The following is a 15,395-nucleotide window of genomic DNA, read 5'->3' as shown; positions in this document are numbered from 1 at the left end:
GGGACGTATTATTTCTCCTGTGGACTTCATACTTGCTGAGGCATCCACCCTATTTAAGGTTTTTCCGTTGTAGGTCCCCCCTCCTCTTTTCCAAGTTCCATTTCAAGGCGATAGTGGGTAGTGGGCTTGGCTCTGATGATGACCACTTTCTGCGTCTTTTCCCCTATGTTCCCTCGGTTCAGCCTCTTTTAAGATCTGCATTACTTGATTAAATATAGTTTTTAAAAGGAAGACATTCAATTCACTTCTTTGTCAATTCATTTATTTACCTATAGTTCAGAGATTATTTATTTTACAGGAACATTTATTTCTTCGCCAGAAAGTAGCACTGGCATTCCACCCAAAGCATCTGAACGGTCTGGCTTTTATGTGGATGAAAATGCCCTTTATGCCATCGAGATTTTTTGCAATATTCAGAAATCTGGACGAGTCTGTGAAATCCTACAAGGAGTGAAACCTTTGTCTGTGCTCAGGGTTTAAACAAACCGATGAAACATCAGGGTGGCGTGTAGAATGTGTTAGCGACATCGGAAAGACTGGAACAAAACATGGAAGAGGAAGTTGGCTCTTAATTACTCCAGGCAGAAAAATAATTGAAAAACATACTGAAATATTAATGTGTTTTCCAGAGGTTTTACAATTATTCTAAATACACATTAGGTCATTTAGGGCCCGGTTTGCTGCAGGCGCAGCAATTTACCAGGATGATGCTTTATTATGCCTGTTTTCTTGAAAATAAAAGCAAACAATCATCTTTATTTCTTTATGGAAATATTGCAGTTATTTTATATCACTTAATAACCTTTTATTAGATCTTTAAAACAAATAAGTATTCTATAAAAGGGGTTGCAGAAGAATCTGTGCAGCCCCTTTAACACATGCTGCTATTGAGAAGTGAATTTAAAACAGTGTTTATTGGATGCATGTGTGTATGGGATTTAGGAAGCATGATCCTGGCTGGGAAGCAATGGAGCACTGTATCAAGGGGGCACAGCCACTTGGGTACAGGTAGGGTGCAGGGATATCAGAGGATTTGGGATGGGTAGAGGGTGCTGTGGGAGGGGGACTCACCCAGGAAGGGGGTGGGGGGTAGTAGGGTTAAGTGGAGAGATAAGAGATTGGCAGGATATTCTTTGATGATCAGGGTCTCCGGGTGCTTCCTGTAGTGTGGGGTGCAGGCGTCTGGTCTTATTTGCATTGGTTATCTGTAGGGTGCATTGAAGGAAAAGGCCTGTTTCCTATCTGCCTCCAGAGGTGGTGTGTTTCTCAGACAAATAGAGAGGTTTAATTTGTGACTGCTACGTGGGAGATGCAGCCAGTCTTGAAAATGGGGTGCGCTTGAAGGAGTATCTAGTGCAGCTCCCGAACAATGGGTCTGATGTGGTTGAACTTTCTCAGTCCTGTGATAAGGAGTGTAATCCATCCAGTAGTTTCTCAAAGCTTAGACAGAGAAGGGGGAGCACTTGCTTGCCTAATCTTGAACCAATATACATATGTCAACATTGTCCATTGCACCATTAGGGACTGTGTACCTCCATTATGTTGTGCCTAAAGAAATGAGAAGCAACATGTTACATGTCAATAAGGGTATGTTACATGTCCAATATGAATGGCATGCCAGATATAACACATATACTGTTCTTAGTAGATCTTCTGTACTTGGCACAGGTGCATTTGCTCACTTACGAGTTCTGATATGGTCTGATATGATTGATGGTGAACATGTACTTAAGAAATGTAATTCATGGGGTGCTGCCTACATAGTGCTGGTACCTGTCTCTGCTACATTGTCATCCTGCACCCGAGATCTGTGTGATGACCTGTCTCTGTGGAGCAGTAGTTTGCAATCTATTGCTATTCAGATGTTTTGGACTAGCACCCCCATGATCCCAAGCCATTGACTATATTGGCTAGAGCTGATGGGAGTTGTAGTCTAAAACAGCTGGAGAGCAAAAAGTTGTGGAGTCGTGTTGAAGAATTTCCTTATGCATTATGGTTTCTATAGTGCAATCTCTGTATATTTGAGATTGTTCATTTCTGCCATGGCCTCACACTGTCATGAAAGGGTATGCCAGGTGTGGTTGGACGTTTTATGTGGTGTGCAATAGGGCAGGACCTTCATGCTATGACGGTGGTAAAGCCTGCAATACATATGCATTACATAGGTGAGTTCCCATTACAGTCATTCCTACCTTTCACTCTGTGACACTTGTAGGATTTGTTTTCTGGTTCTGTTTTTCTTACCCGTGACACAGGTCCATTGTCCTCAGTAGGTCTCCATGTATACAAGCAGTGCACTGTTCCACGGTACAATGGCGCCATAGGTGGAAGTCAGTAAACATGCACAACAGTGATTCATGGTCCTTCCAGCATCACAAGTCATCTAGGCGTTTTGTAATGCTAATATTTCTGGTTCTGGTACACATATTTAGACACCTGGGGTGCCACTAATATGAAATGCATATAGTATAGAGCTGCTGTAATGTTTGGCAAGGGTACAGCTGCGTGGAATCTTGGCTTTGTTGCATTTACCTCTGCTGGGGTGGTGGGCAGGGAAATGTGCTGGGCTACTTGCCACATCCTCACATCTAGTACCTGAGCGAGCACCAAGAAAAACCTGGGCATGGACATTCCATGCAGCATGCCTGCAATGTGCCCGAAAGTGCTTGTGACAAAAAAGCACAGCAGAACAATAGCTTAACATTGATGGGATGGCTGTCCTTAGGTTGATCCTGCTCCCTAGACCTGCCTGTATCAGGCTGCGTACCTCTGTTGTAGTATCCCTGTTCAGGCGGTACAGTGTCTTTAGGTGTGCATCAGGGAGTGCCCAGGGTGATGGCTTGACCCTGGGAATGGCTCCAGCTTTTTGCAAGCTGTTTAATGTGACTCTCATGCAGTGCATGCCTCTGCAGCTGAATGCACAACAGCAGATTCTGAAAGTCAGACTTAGCTGCTGGGAGTGGCTCCATAGTGTTTTACGCATGTTTGGGGATGGTGTAGCCCTTACACACCATGGCATGGCCCTTCTGGTTGCAACTGTGGGTTCCTTTCTATCAGCTGGATGCATTTACCTCCACCTATCGGCTGTAGGTAACTGTGCGGTATTTCTGGTGGAAGTCCTTTAAGCTTTTGGCAAGTATTTGACTAGTATTTCACTTTGTAACATGGTGGAATTTACTTTATATTGTCCAGTGCTAATTCCTATGGTGGAATTAGCCAAAGAACAATTGCTGGTGGTTCTTGTCAGTAATTATTACAGCGCTCATTCCTCCAACACAATTAGCTACAGGGGAATTAACGCCCATTTTCACTCTCCTGTAATGCAGGGGAGCATTACAAGTGGTGCTAATTCCATTATGGTCATTTTCTGCCATTACTACCATCTTGGCAATGAGGCCCAGTGTCTTTCGTCATGTGTCTTGCAGTCTTTATAATACATTTACACAACCAAGTATCATTTATTAACCCTGTCTCTGCTTTGCAGTCTGGTACGTGTAGGCCATGCAAGATTGAGAACACAAGGCCATAATCATACTCATTTAATGTTGCACATTTCTATATGTATTTATAATATCTATGTCAGGATGTTTTATTATTATTTGTGTACTCTTCAAGTCATTGCCACCATGCAATATTCTTGAAAGCCAAACAACACATATTTCTACCAACACACGCTATGAAGGTATGTCTACAATGTCCTAGGTTTTAATTGTATCTCAATGCCGGCTTCACCAGTTAACTAAAGTATGTGATCATGGGCAATAATATTTGCTCACAGTGCCTTATCTGCCAAATGTGAAGTCCCTAGAAGTGATTCTATTCACTATCACTTTCTATTGAAAAAAAGAAACGCCTCACTCATGACATTGCTCGTTATATATAATAACAATAACAGTAACCATTCATATATTGTACATCACAAAGTTTATTTGTATCTTGCCTTGCTCATCACAAGTTCTTGTAACGTAACTTCTCACGATTCCCTTGAGTGTCAAAGACTGATGTCACTCCTTTAACATGTTCTTAGGTTGATATCCATGCATATTCGGGGACCCTACATGCACTTTGCATATTTGGCCATACAACCCTCAGTTCTGACCCTGAGAGCTACACGTTCCCATAAGATCTAGGCCAGAAATGTCTGGAAGGAAGAGGAAGAAGCAGCATCATTTTCAATGTAAACCATTTACATACTAGGGGTTCCTGAGTACTTCACAGTTACTCAGTCTGCAGATTGTAAATACACAGATTAAAGGAGGACTGGCAACGCTTTATACATTCTGCTTCTCTGTAGTACCATATGTTCTGCTCTTAATTGTGGCACCCCTTTGCGGTGGTCAGAGCAATGAATTTGTTGAAATAATGGGCCAAGCAAGTGCCCAATCCTTTGCTTCTGCCAAAACAAAACTTACCTAACATGTCCGACATTCCAATGGTGGAGTTTGGGGTGGCACCAGACAGCAAGGGGAACGTGTGGAACAGGGAGTGTGAGGTCAGAGGGGTGGGATGGAGAGGGGAAGCAGTTTGGTGAACTTGGGAAGATGGCTGTGGCTTGCTCTGTCCTTGACTTAAATTGTGAGATTCATCCTGGGTTTGGAGCAAACTAATTGGCTGACGCACAAGCTTCCCAGTTAAGGCAGCACAATTGTGGAATTCCCTGCCCCATGCACTTAGATCTGAGCAAACGTTCAACAAATTCAGACATAACACAATAAAATGGCTCACTGAGAATACTATGTAACATGCACTTGCCCATGCACCCACCACATGTCGGTACCTGATGGTGTCTGACTGGCTCCTTGCTGCTACACTGTAAAGTTAGCTCTATGATGACTGTTTGGCTACACATCGTCTGTACTTGTTAATGTATCACCCTCTGGTGCCATGTTCTGTAAATGTATAACTTCTGTAAATGTGTAAATTCTGTAACTAAGCTGTAAACCTACTTGTTCTCATGCACCCTGCTATCTCAGGGTCCGGTGCGCACAGCAAATAAATAAACAAACAAACATACAAAGGCTTCTAATATATCTTACTGACCACTTTTAATATTCCGTAATTTCAGTGTTTTGAGATTGTAAATTGATTGGTGATGTGACACGGAAGGATCAACCAAATTAAGGGTGCATTATACATAATGGGGGAATCCATGTTCCGGAAGGGCCTGACAAGCAAATGTTCCCTGCTGTCAGCAAATGACCTTTCAACAATGATTAAACTCATGTAAAATATTCTCGCATGCGCCTCACTAAGCATAGATCTTATTTCTCTCAGGATGTTTCTGTATTGGGAAATGAGCATGTTCACAGCTAAAATTCTGTGCCGACGAAGAACCATTTCTTAAGAGCCCTTGGACTCTAATGGAGAGACGAGTGTCACAGCCATGTTATCTTCACATTAAAATCATGAGTGTGTCTGAATCATCTTCTATGTTGCCAACATTTTAATGTTCGGGTGAAGGTTGTGAAAAGTGAGCACCTAGCACTGTGTGCATTATGTACTCATTGTTTCAAGTATACAACCCTTTTATCATTGGGATATTTGGAAAATCTAAAGAAGTGCAATCCTTCTTATGTTCCCTAAAAGTTCTTTGATTCAAGAAAACAGTCAAGAACTCTCAGGTTACCCCGAGGGGAATTTCAAAAGTGTGCAAAGGAAGTGCAGGAGACTGTGTTAATATAGCTGCTGATCATTTGCTTTTCGCAGGAAGACAAATGTGCTATTGTTATTATGACTACAATATATGCTGGAAGAGGTCATTTGAAATGAACAAAGTGAAATTGTAAACGAGCTACCTTACAATTTTAGTAAAATGAAATAACTTTTAATAGCTGCTTTTGCAACAAAAAAAAACGAAAAAAAAACACCAGCCTCTTTTCACCCCTCTCGTTGTGCGGCTGTCACAAATGGCTGCCTGACTCTGGTAAATAAGCACCTGGCTGTGTGACTCTCATCCACATAGAAAGATACAAAAAGAGATACAGAAAACATGAAAGAGAGAGAAGGAGAGCAACAGTCATAGAGAGAACACCAGCACAGAGAGAATGGGGAGGAGAAAAAGAGAGCGAAAGAGCAAAGAGAGAGAGGGAGAGGAGGCTAGTAAGAATGCTAGATTGGCATATTATATGCCTGGTGCATCTTGTTGTACTATAGGGGAACTCCCAAGGGCGTATTGGCAACAAAGTCCAAAAAACATTTGAATACAATACAGCCGCAGTAGCTTCCCCATGTTCATTGTTTTCCCTACCCAAACGAATGTATTTGTCATACACGACTCTCTTATATAACCCTTGGAAACGTCAAGTTGCAAGAATTCCTTGCCAGCACTATGTCGCAGTATGAGAATCATATTGCTATATTACAATACATGATTTGAAAATACCTCATCTGTCCATAATATTAGGAGGCTTGAAGAAAGATTGCAGACTTTGTCCATAATTCCACCATCTTGTGCATCTTAAACATGATACATAATTCATTCAGCTTGTTGTACCGGTTATGATATCATAGGGGAACTTGCTGATTTTCTTATTTCCATGGCTCAACAGGTCAGCCACCACCAGCTCAGGCAGGCATTATGCTGTATGCTGTCTTCCCGTCACCCGGCCCAATCCATGTCTTCTGTGGTGTTTCTTTTCCCCAGCGAAAGGTTTTAGCTGGGTCTTGGGGTAAGGCCAGCTGCACACATACTCACTTTCCAATGCAGAAACCTCGTAAGAGAAAGATCTTTCCTTGAGAAGGGGCATGCTAGAATATTTTACACAAGTTTAAACATTTTTTTAAAGCTGTATGAGGTACAAGGTCATTTCCTGGCAGCAGGCCAAGCCTACTGCTTAGGCACTTCCAGGACAGGAACTCCCCCATTATCTGCAATGTACACTAAGGGGCTGATTAATGGTATTCGTGCGGCGAAAAACGGGGATTTGTGCTCCATTCTGCCCGCAAATCCCTGTTTAACAAATGGGGATTTGCGGGCAGAATGCGGCATAAATCCCCGTTTTTTGGCGCACAAATTCCATAAATCAGCCCCTTAATTTGGTAGATCTTTAGGGGTCACATTTCCTATAATACTGTGTTCCCTATAATCTTTATGGTTGGGCTACATTAAATTGAAACCTTTATGAATTGTTCAATTCTAATGGCCTTACATGCCATAGACCCATCTAGGGTCAGTGTCCCACACTTTCATCCATTAATTGTAAGTGCCATCTAGGGTCAGTGTCCCACACTTTCATCCATTAATTGTAAGTGATCAACACAGATCTTTGCCATATCTCCTTAAGAATAAGTAAACAGGGAATATGTTGTGCTTCTCAGGGAGTGTGCATCCAACAATATGATGAAGAAGGTCTTTTTTACATCCAAAGATCATGCATTACTCCATCACAGTCCAAGTTAGTCCAATAAAATATTTTGGTTGTGATTTGGATAGCAATACTATGTCCCCAGAGAGGTGAACATGGGAAAGTAGAAGAAATTGTGGCATATAGTAGTCCCGTATGATCTAGAATCATAAATGGAGGCTGTTGAATTAAGCCCCATATGTACACATTCTCAACACAAGGGCCCTCATTACGAGTATTACGGAAAAATCCCAGGAATTCTGGCGTGCAGGTAGTACTGTTGCTGGCAAACTGGCTGCCAGAGTTACTGGCATATTCCAGGTCTGCGGGTGCATGCTTCCCCCCTCACCAGAAACGGTTCTACCGTCTTACCGGAATTACTAGCATATATCAAATGTTGCTGGTGATACTGGCAGAAATGTGCCAGAAACAACAATAGTGGCATCCAGACTGCTGTAATCACCAGTGCAGTTAATTTCAAAGCTGGAATTTCGAGTGCCGGAAATACTGGTACAGGAAATTCCGACATCGCAGGAACAGAAAGCTCTCAGTGGCCATTTTGAAAATAGAATCCACTGAAAATCAGCCACTTCCTAGTGAAATCCACCCCATCCAACACAGCATCCATGGCAAAAGTGCCGGAAATCCAGCTCCACCAGCCGTGCATCATGGAACCTGAGCTCACTGCACTCACATAATGTTGTGGAAGATGCAGAGGCAGTCTTTGGGGCTGGCAATAGGAGGATAAACTAGAGGAGGAAGTCGGCCCTCTGGCGGGAGGTGGCCGATAAGGTGACTGCAGTGGGGCCCGTCCAATGCACCCCACATGACTGCCACATGCAGTGGGATGATGTGCTTCTGTGGGTCAGGAACATCTTGGCCTGCTGCCACAGGAGGATGGATAATGGCACCCCCTGACCCTGATAGCCTGGAAGGAGACATGCAGCTCCATTCTACAAGTGAGGGAGTCGTAGGGAGCAGAGGCTAAAGCCTAGACCCAAGGCGATGCATGTAAGTACAACAAACCCCATGTAAATGCCAATTTTGTGTCCAAATAAATGAATCCCCAGGAAGAGAAAGACTAAATATTCAAGGGAACAGGTCCAGCACATGTTAGTCACATGCCAGTCACAGCGAATCGGTGAATTTCACACAGACATGCCAGGTGTAGCAGGCAGACTTAACAATGCACAAGCACTGCCACACACATGGCCACATGATGAGCACCCAGGGGTGCCAGGGGAGAACAGGACAGTAATCATAGGCCCACTGCAAACACAACAACGAGCCACTTTGACAGACCAACAGTCTTCTACTAAAATCTTTATTTCAGCTGTCAAACCACAAAAGTACATACAAGTAAAGGAAAATAATTATTTGAATTTAAAAGGATGGAGAACATTCACAAATTACAAGCAATGAAATCTCAAGGTGCAGCTACACTCAACAAAACATCTTATATATAATGATGATTTAATTACATGAGATAAAAAACAAGTCCTTTGTGGAACGAAGAGGTGTCTCTCACAGCTTCGTCCACTTTGGCCGTTGCTAAATTAGTTCATAATTGGTCACATACTCTTGATTCTCAACAACCAAGCTCTAGGTATAAATTGTGCTGTTCCAGAAACTACATACAAATCAGTACACTGTCTCAAGTATTTAACAGCACGTTCTATTTGGCGAATCCCTGCATTCCTCAAGATCTGTCTTAAATACATTCTTCTCAAGTTCATTAATCTTGGACGGATCAACAAAAAATGACTAATTCTTTCTTTAGGAGCCCTACTTAGTGGGAATTTGCTTGAGTTGACAGGGCGCCATTTTTTTGTAAAAGAAGTGACTGGTAATATGCCCAGTCTAAACCTAAGATATAAGGACCATTCGAATACAGGAGTTACAATGTTAAGATAGTCTTTAAAACCAGGCGACATCTGAACCTCCAAGTATTCCAAGCCCAATTTCAGTTTGGCTGCCTCTAATACCAAAGCCTCGCTGCTCCTCAACTTTAGGTTAACTTTCATGGCCAGTACCTGGGCTGTTACAGGTACCTGGGGATTTTCCCAAAAACCTGTAGCATCCAGGTCTTGGCAGTTGGCCTTAACGTGCCATGCCCACTTACTGCTTTTACCACCGTCCAGGCCCCAAAAAGATTACAATACCCCCTATGGGTTTCCAGATCAGGTTTTTTCCAGATTCTTGACCAAAAAAAGCTGTCCGGGTCTGTATCAGGGACAGATCTGGGATCAAATCCAGCTCAAGGTAAACCAAAGCTGTGCATGCAATAACTGTTAATATTAGTAATTATATCCAATTGCCCTCTTGGATATAATAGGCAAAATCTTTGCTACATGTTTACAACAAAAACTCTCCAAATGGGCTTCTTTCAATAATCTATTGGATAAGCGACAAACAGGCTTCACAAAAGATGTTGGAACAGAAATTAATCTTTTCATTGTAAACATACTCAAGCTCGAATCAATGAAAAATAAGGGGAAAATGTTTGTAGCTTTCATAGATCTGCGGCAGGCCTTTGACCAAATCAATCGCACAAATCTATGGAAAAAATTAACATCATGGTCATGTCCTGCAAATATTCTTCATCCACTTATGGCCCTACATACAGGAACCTCAATAAAAGTCTGCATTGATAACAAAGGTACCGTGATGAAAGAAATTCCAACCACCCAAGGAGTGAAACAGGGCTGCCCCTTGGCAGCCCTATTATTTAAGTTATATATTGCTGACTTACCGGAGGCGTTTGCGAACATTCGCTGCTTTCCCCCTAAAGTAAACAACCAACCAATTAGTTATGCGACATATGCCGACGACATTGTATTATTCGATCAAACTAAAATTGGACTACAACGTCTAATACAAGCGTTGGTTTTGTATCTGCAAACGAATGGTTTGGAAATAAATGCTGGGAAATCAAAGATCATGTCTTTCGGGTCATCACAGAAAAGATTGGCTGAGAATTTCAGTTGGTACGCATCAGGAGAAAAGATTGAGATTGTACAAACTATACGATATCTAGGGATACAAATAAACAAATCAATCAGAGAACAAGAGTGGATCTTAGATCTGAAGCATCGTATGACTGCTTTCACCCTTCAAGGAAAACGCCTGCACAATGAATTTGGCAAATTTACCTTGATTCCGGTCATGACCTTCTATCGACAAAAAGTCATCCCTGCCTTGACCTACGGGGCAGAGGCAGGATTCAACATCGATAATCGTATTTGGGCAGTTCTGGAAGGCCAATTTTGGAGAGGAGTTTTAGCCCTTCCAACTTTTGTTTCCATCGTAGCAATAAGACATGAACTAGGCCTTGATCCATTAGATGGCCTGATTCTATGGAAGTCCATTGTCTTGTTACGAAAAATGAACTTAAACATAGTTGCTCCAGCTTATGAGATCTTAAAAGAAATGGGATTTTCCCAAAAACCTGTAGCATCCAGGTCTTGGCAGTTGGCCTTAACGTGCCATGCCCACTTACTGCTTTTACCACCGTCCAGGCCCCAAAAAGATTACAATACCCCCTATGGGTTTCCAGATCAGGTTTTTTCCAGATTCTTGACCAAAAAAAGCTGTCCGGGTCTGTATCAGGGACAGATCTGGGATCAAATCCAGCTCAAGGTAAACCAAAGCTGTGCATGCAATAACTGTTAATATTAGTAATTATATCCAATTGCCCTCTTGGATATAATAGGCAAAATCTTTGCTACATGTTTACAACAAAAACTCTCCAAATGGGCTTCTTTCAACAATCTATTGGATAAGCGACAAACAGGCTTCACAAAAGATGTTGGAACAGAAATTAATCTTTTCATTGTAAACATACTCAAGCTCGAATCAATGAAAAATAAGGGGAAAATGTTTGTAGCTTTCATAGATCTGCGGCAGGCCTTTGACCAAATCAATCGCACAAATCTATGGAAAAAATTAACATCATGGTCATGTCCTCCAAATATTCTTCATCCACTTATGGCCCTACATACAGGAACCTCAATAAAAGTCTGCATTGATAACAAAGGTACCGTGACGAAAGAAATTCCAACCACCCAAGGAGTGAAACAGGGCTGCCCCTTGGCAGCCCTATTATTTAAGTTATATATTGCTGACTTACCGGAGGCGTTTGCGAACATTCGCTGCTTTCCCCCTAAAGTAAACAACCAACCAATTAGTTATGCGACATATGCCGACGACATTGTATTATTCGATCAAACTAAAATTGGACTACAACATCTAATACAAGCGTTGGTTTTGTATCTGCAAACGAATGGTTTGGAAATAAATGCTGGGAAATCAAAGATCATGTCTTTCGGGTCATCACAGAAAAGATTGGCTGAGAATTTCAGTTGGTACGCATCAGGAGAAAAGATTGAGATTGTACAAACTATACGATATCTAGGGATACAAATAAACAAATCAATCAGAGAACAAGAGTGGATCTTAGATCTGAAGCATCGTATGACTGCTTTCACCCTTCAAGGAAAACGCCTGCACAATGAATTTGGCAAATTTACCTTGATTCCGGTCATGACCTTCTATCGACAAAAAGTCATCCCTGCCTTGACCTACGGGGCAGAGGCAGGATTCAACATCGATAATCGTATTTGGGCAGTTCTGGAACTTTTTGTTTCCATCGTAGCAATAAGACATGAACTAGGCCTTGATCCATTAGATGGCCTGATTCTATGGAAGTCCATTGTCTTGTTACGAAAAATGAACTTAAACATAGTTGCTCCAGCTTATGAGATCTTAAAAGAAATGGAGGCCACATATTATTCTGGAATGATACATATCTGGGCTATGAAAATCAGAAAGTCACTAGCGGCCATGGACATCGCTTGGGAGACTGTATGTAAAACACCACAGATTGCCAAAAGATCTTGGTATTGGATAAAAAATGAAGAACTACGTGAAGCAATGCCATCTTCACTTAACTTAGGCTTGACTTGTAATACCCTAGACAAGATACCCAAATACCTAACAAGATTTCCATCAAGATACCATCGCAATAAATTTTTAAGATTTCGGCTGAATATATATAAAACCAAAGAGATGATGTACCTGAGACATTATAAAGAAATAGATGATAATAAATGTAGGTTCTGTAAAAACGAAGCAGAATCACTCAAACATCTAGTCTCTGAATGTGGCCATGTGGCGACCCAGTGCGCATTTTTCTTTCCACATTTAACATCAACTTTTCAACAAACTGAACATCTGTGGTGTATGTTGGTAGCCGGAAATAATGTTAAATCAATCTGTGCCTTGGTAGACTTTCTTGATAACATCTTGGAGAAAGCCCTATGTTAAAAACAAGCCTCTCACCTGAAAGAGCAGTAGGGGAATGATGAACTTACACGACAGTTGATAGATGATAAGGAAAGAAGATGAAGTTATTGCCTTAATTTTTGTAATTAAAGTTTTGTAAATAACTAATTGTTACAAGTAAAATAAAAAAAAATAAAAAAAAAAAATAATAATATCAGTAGTTATTTTAAGAACTTCTGCTCATAGATTTTGATCTTGGCAATGTCCCTTTGTCCCCAAAGTTCTGCGCCATCTAGGGCTGTGCAGAGTGCCTGTTTTAAGAAAATATCTAAAGCCGGGGAAATATCTCCACCTCCATGCTTTATGTAGAAGACAAAATGGCCCCACCCACTTTTCCCAAAGTTATGGAAGCTTTTAAGATTTGGGACATCCAGCCACATGTTTCCTGAAATCTCAGACCTAAAAAATCATAGTGTTTCACCTGTTCAAGTATCGGTCCACGAGCTTCCAATCTCAATCGTTTACATATCATGTGGGGAGGTTTCAACACCATGACCTTTGATGTGTCCACATTCAGCGAGAGGCCCAGTTCTTCGCATTTGTTCAAAAAGATTTAAAGGGATTTTTGTAGTCCTTGAGGCGGTGTGCAAATAAGAACAGTGTCATCTGCATAAAACAGTGCTCGTTATTTCTTTAGGGCCAATTTGGGGCTATCTTGGCATTCGCTGATTAACCTATGAATGATTTCCTGAATATAAATGTTGACCAAGATGGGGGCCTATCTCCACATTAAATGGGCAGGATAGGTTGCCTCCTAAGCCATATCTTACACTTGCCCTTTTGAGAGATGATGTAAATCAGGTTCTGAGAGGCATTGCATGCCGTCAGAATTTGCCTTAGCGTTTTCCTACAGACTGAGTCAAATGCCATTCTGAGGTCTAAAAAGGGCACATATAGATTCATTTTCCTCAAGCGTGTGTATTTTTAGATCCGAAATGAGAACATAAAACACTGGTCAAGGGTGCCGCGATTTACCCTGAATCCACCCTGGATGTTGTGAATAACGCTTTCCCTATACGCCCATTCTTGAAGGTGCCTCAGTACTACTTTACCAAACACTTTCCATATGTTGTCCCGAAGTGAAATCGGGCAGTAATATGCTGGTTGATTTCTTCAATCCTTCTTATATATTGGAAATATCACAGCCTGTTGCCATGAAGATTGAATGAAACCTCTGGACAGGATAGCCTTTAACACCCCAGAGAGAGCCGGAGCCCATACCACCATCACTTCTTTTAACTGATCGATGGGGATAAGATCGGCTCGCACAGCCTTCCCGCTCTTAAAAGAATTTACGGCTGCTGCCACCTTCTCAATGGTCACTGTTAAAATTCCCCTCACAGGCAGAGGGGCAGAAGGGTGTCGATTTTAAAGACTTGAGAAGTGTGACCACTAATCGCCCTCACTTACACAGCACTGCATTGCACAGTCTCCCCCCGGGTGTTATACATACCTATTTCCAGAATAGGACACCATCCCTTGATTGTAGGGCATTTAGGCTGACCATTTCTCAGAGATAAACTCTTTCTTTTTAGGCTAAGCATGTTCTTATACTCTGCCCGTAATGCATGCAGTTTAGACTTATCAAGCCCCCTTTTCCTTTTAATGGAATCTATGATTTTACCTTTTGCAATGTGACAGTCCCCATCATACCAGCTCTGTCTTGATATTGCTTTTCTTTTGAGGGTCTTGGCTGGGCCAGAAATAAAGGGGGTAAGATTGGTTGTTAGTAGTTCGTATTCGCTAAGGATTTATTGTGTGTCTAACGGTTCAGGGCAGATAGCTTGGAGGTTTCCAAGGAAGGATTTATAAATGTCGGGCAGCAAATCTTGGTTTATTAATTTGGACCACTTCACTGACCTTTGTCAGTGGCCACTGATTTCCACTGGTTGTAAGTTAGCTGGGGATACATGATTAAGCTGACGGAGAGTATTTCCTATGAGGCTTGCAGTGAGAGGGAAGAAATCACTTTCACTCCTATCACCAACCTCAAAGTTGGCCACTCTAGCCCAGTCAGGGCTGGAAACAAAGATAAAGTCAATTAGGGAGCTTGCTTTGTGCCCCCAAAAGTCATCCTTGCTGGTTGGTCACTGGCAAATCTGCCATTGCATGCCCTTAGGTTTAAATTAGAAATGATGCATGCCGATTCCAGCGCCTGATGATGTGGTCTCCTCAGGTGAGTGGCTATCAAAGCTGTGACATCCCAGGCCTGATCCTGGTCATCCCATAGCTCTGATAGTTCTTTTAGGAGTTCAATCTGTAGATTGAGATACCATCTACAATGCTGTAGTTAGTCGGGGCTGATGGAAAAGGGCATGATGGCATGTGTTCTGCCAAAACTTGCAGGGTGGCTTTACTACGTGTGTCTGCGAGTCTGTTGGAGATAATATATTATCACAACTTTTCTTAATCCCCAAACTAATTCATAATGCTTTAAAGTCCAAAGATCCTGAAGGGAACTGCACGATCCTCCAGTCAACAGACGTGTCGAACCAAGCCGATAAACCACCACTAGGGCATCCCTTGGGGCCCTAAATTGCTGTAATAGCCAAGTTTTGGAAACCCTGAAAAAATGGAGGGTCAACTGCCCATGCCTTCTGCTACATTACAATTTGGAATTTATGGATGTAATCACAACGATCAAGGATGTCCAATAATCTGTTGACACCTGCCATGTTCTAGGACAGAAGCATAATACAGCCTTTTTCA

At 42.0% G+C, this 15,395-nt stretch overlaps 1 protein-coding gene across 1 annotated transcript in view; it reads left to right on the top strand.

Annotated features, from left to right (window-relative positions):
* The first annotated feature begins 11,816 nt into the window (after window positions 1–11,816).
* The window catches only part of OLFM4 (olfactomedin 4), a 154,493-nt gene continuing 150,914 nt past the window's right edge, over window positions 11,817–15,395 (top strand). Inside the window, exon 1 of the mRNA XM_069639496.1 lies at window positions 11,817–12,206. Within this exon, the coding sequence (XP_069495597.1) occupies window positions 11,817–12,206 (390 nt within the window). The remainder of the gene's footprint in view (window positions 12,207–15,395) is intronic.

Source organism: Ambystoma mexicanum, chromosome 7q (genome assembly GCF_040938575.1).
Source record: "Ambystoma mexicanum isolate Mex_15411 chromosome 7q, UKY_AmexF1_1, whole genome shotgun sequence".
Classification (NCBI taxonomy): domain Eukaryota; kingdom Metazoa; phylum Chordata; class Amphibia; order Caudata; family Ambystomatidae; genus Ambystoma; species Ambystoma mexicanum.
Note: the sequence above shows the minus strand (reverse complement) of the source record. Positions and strands in the feature narration are given on the sequence as shown.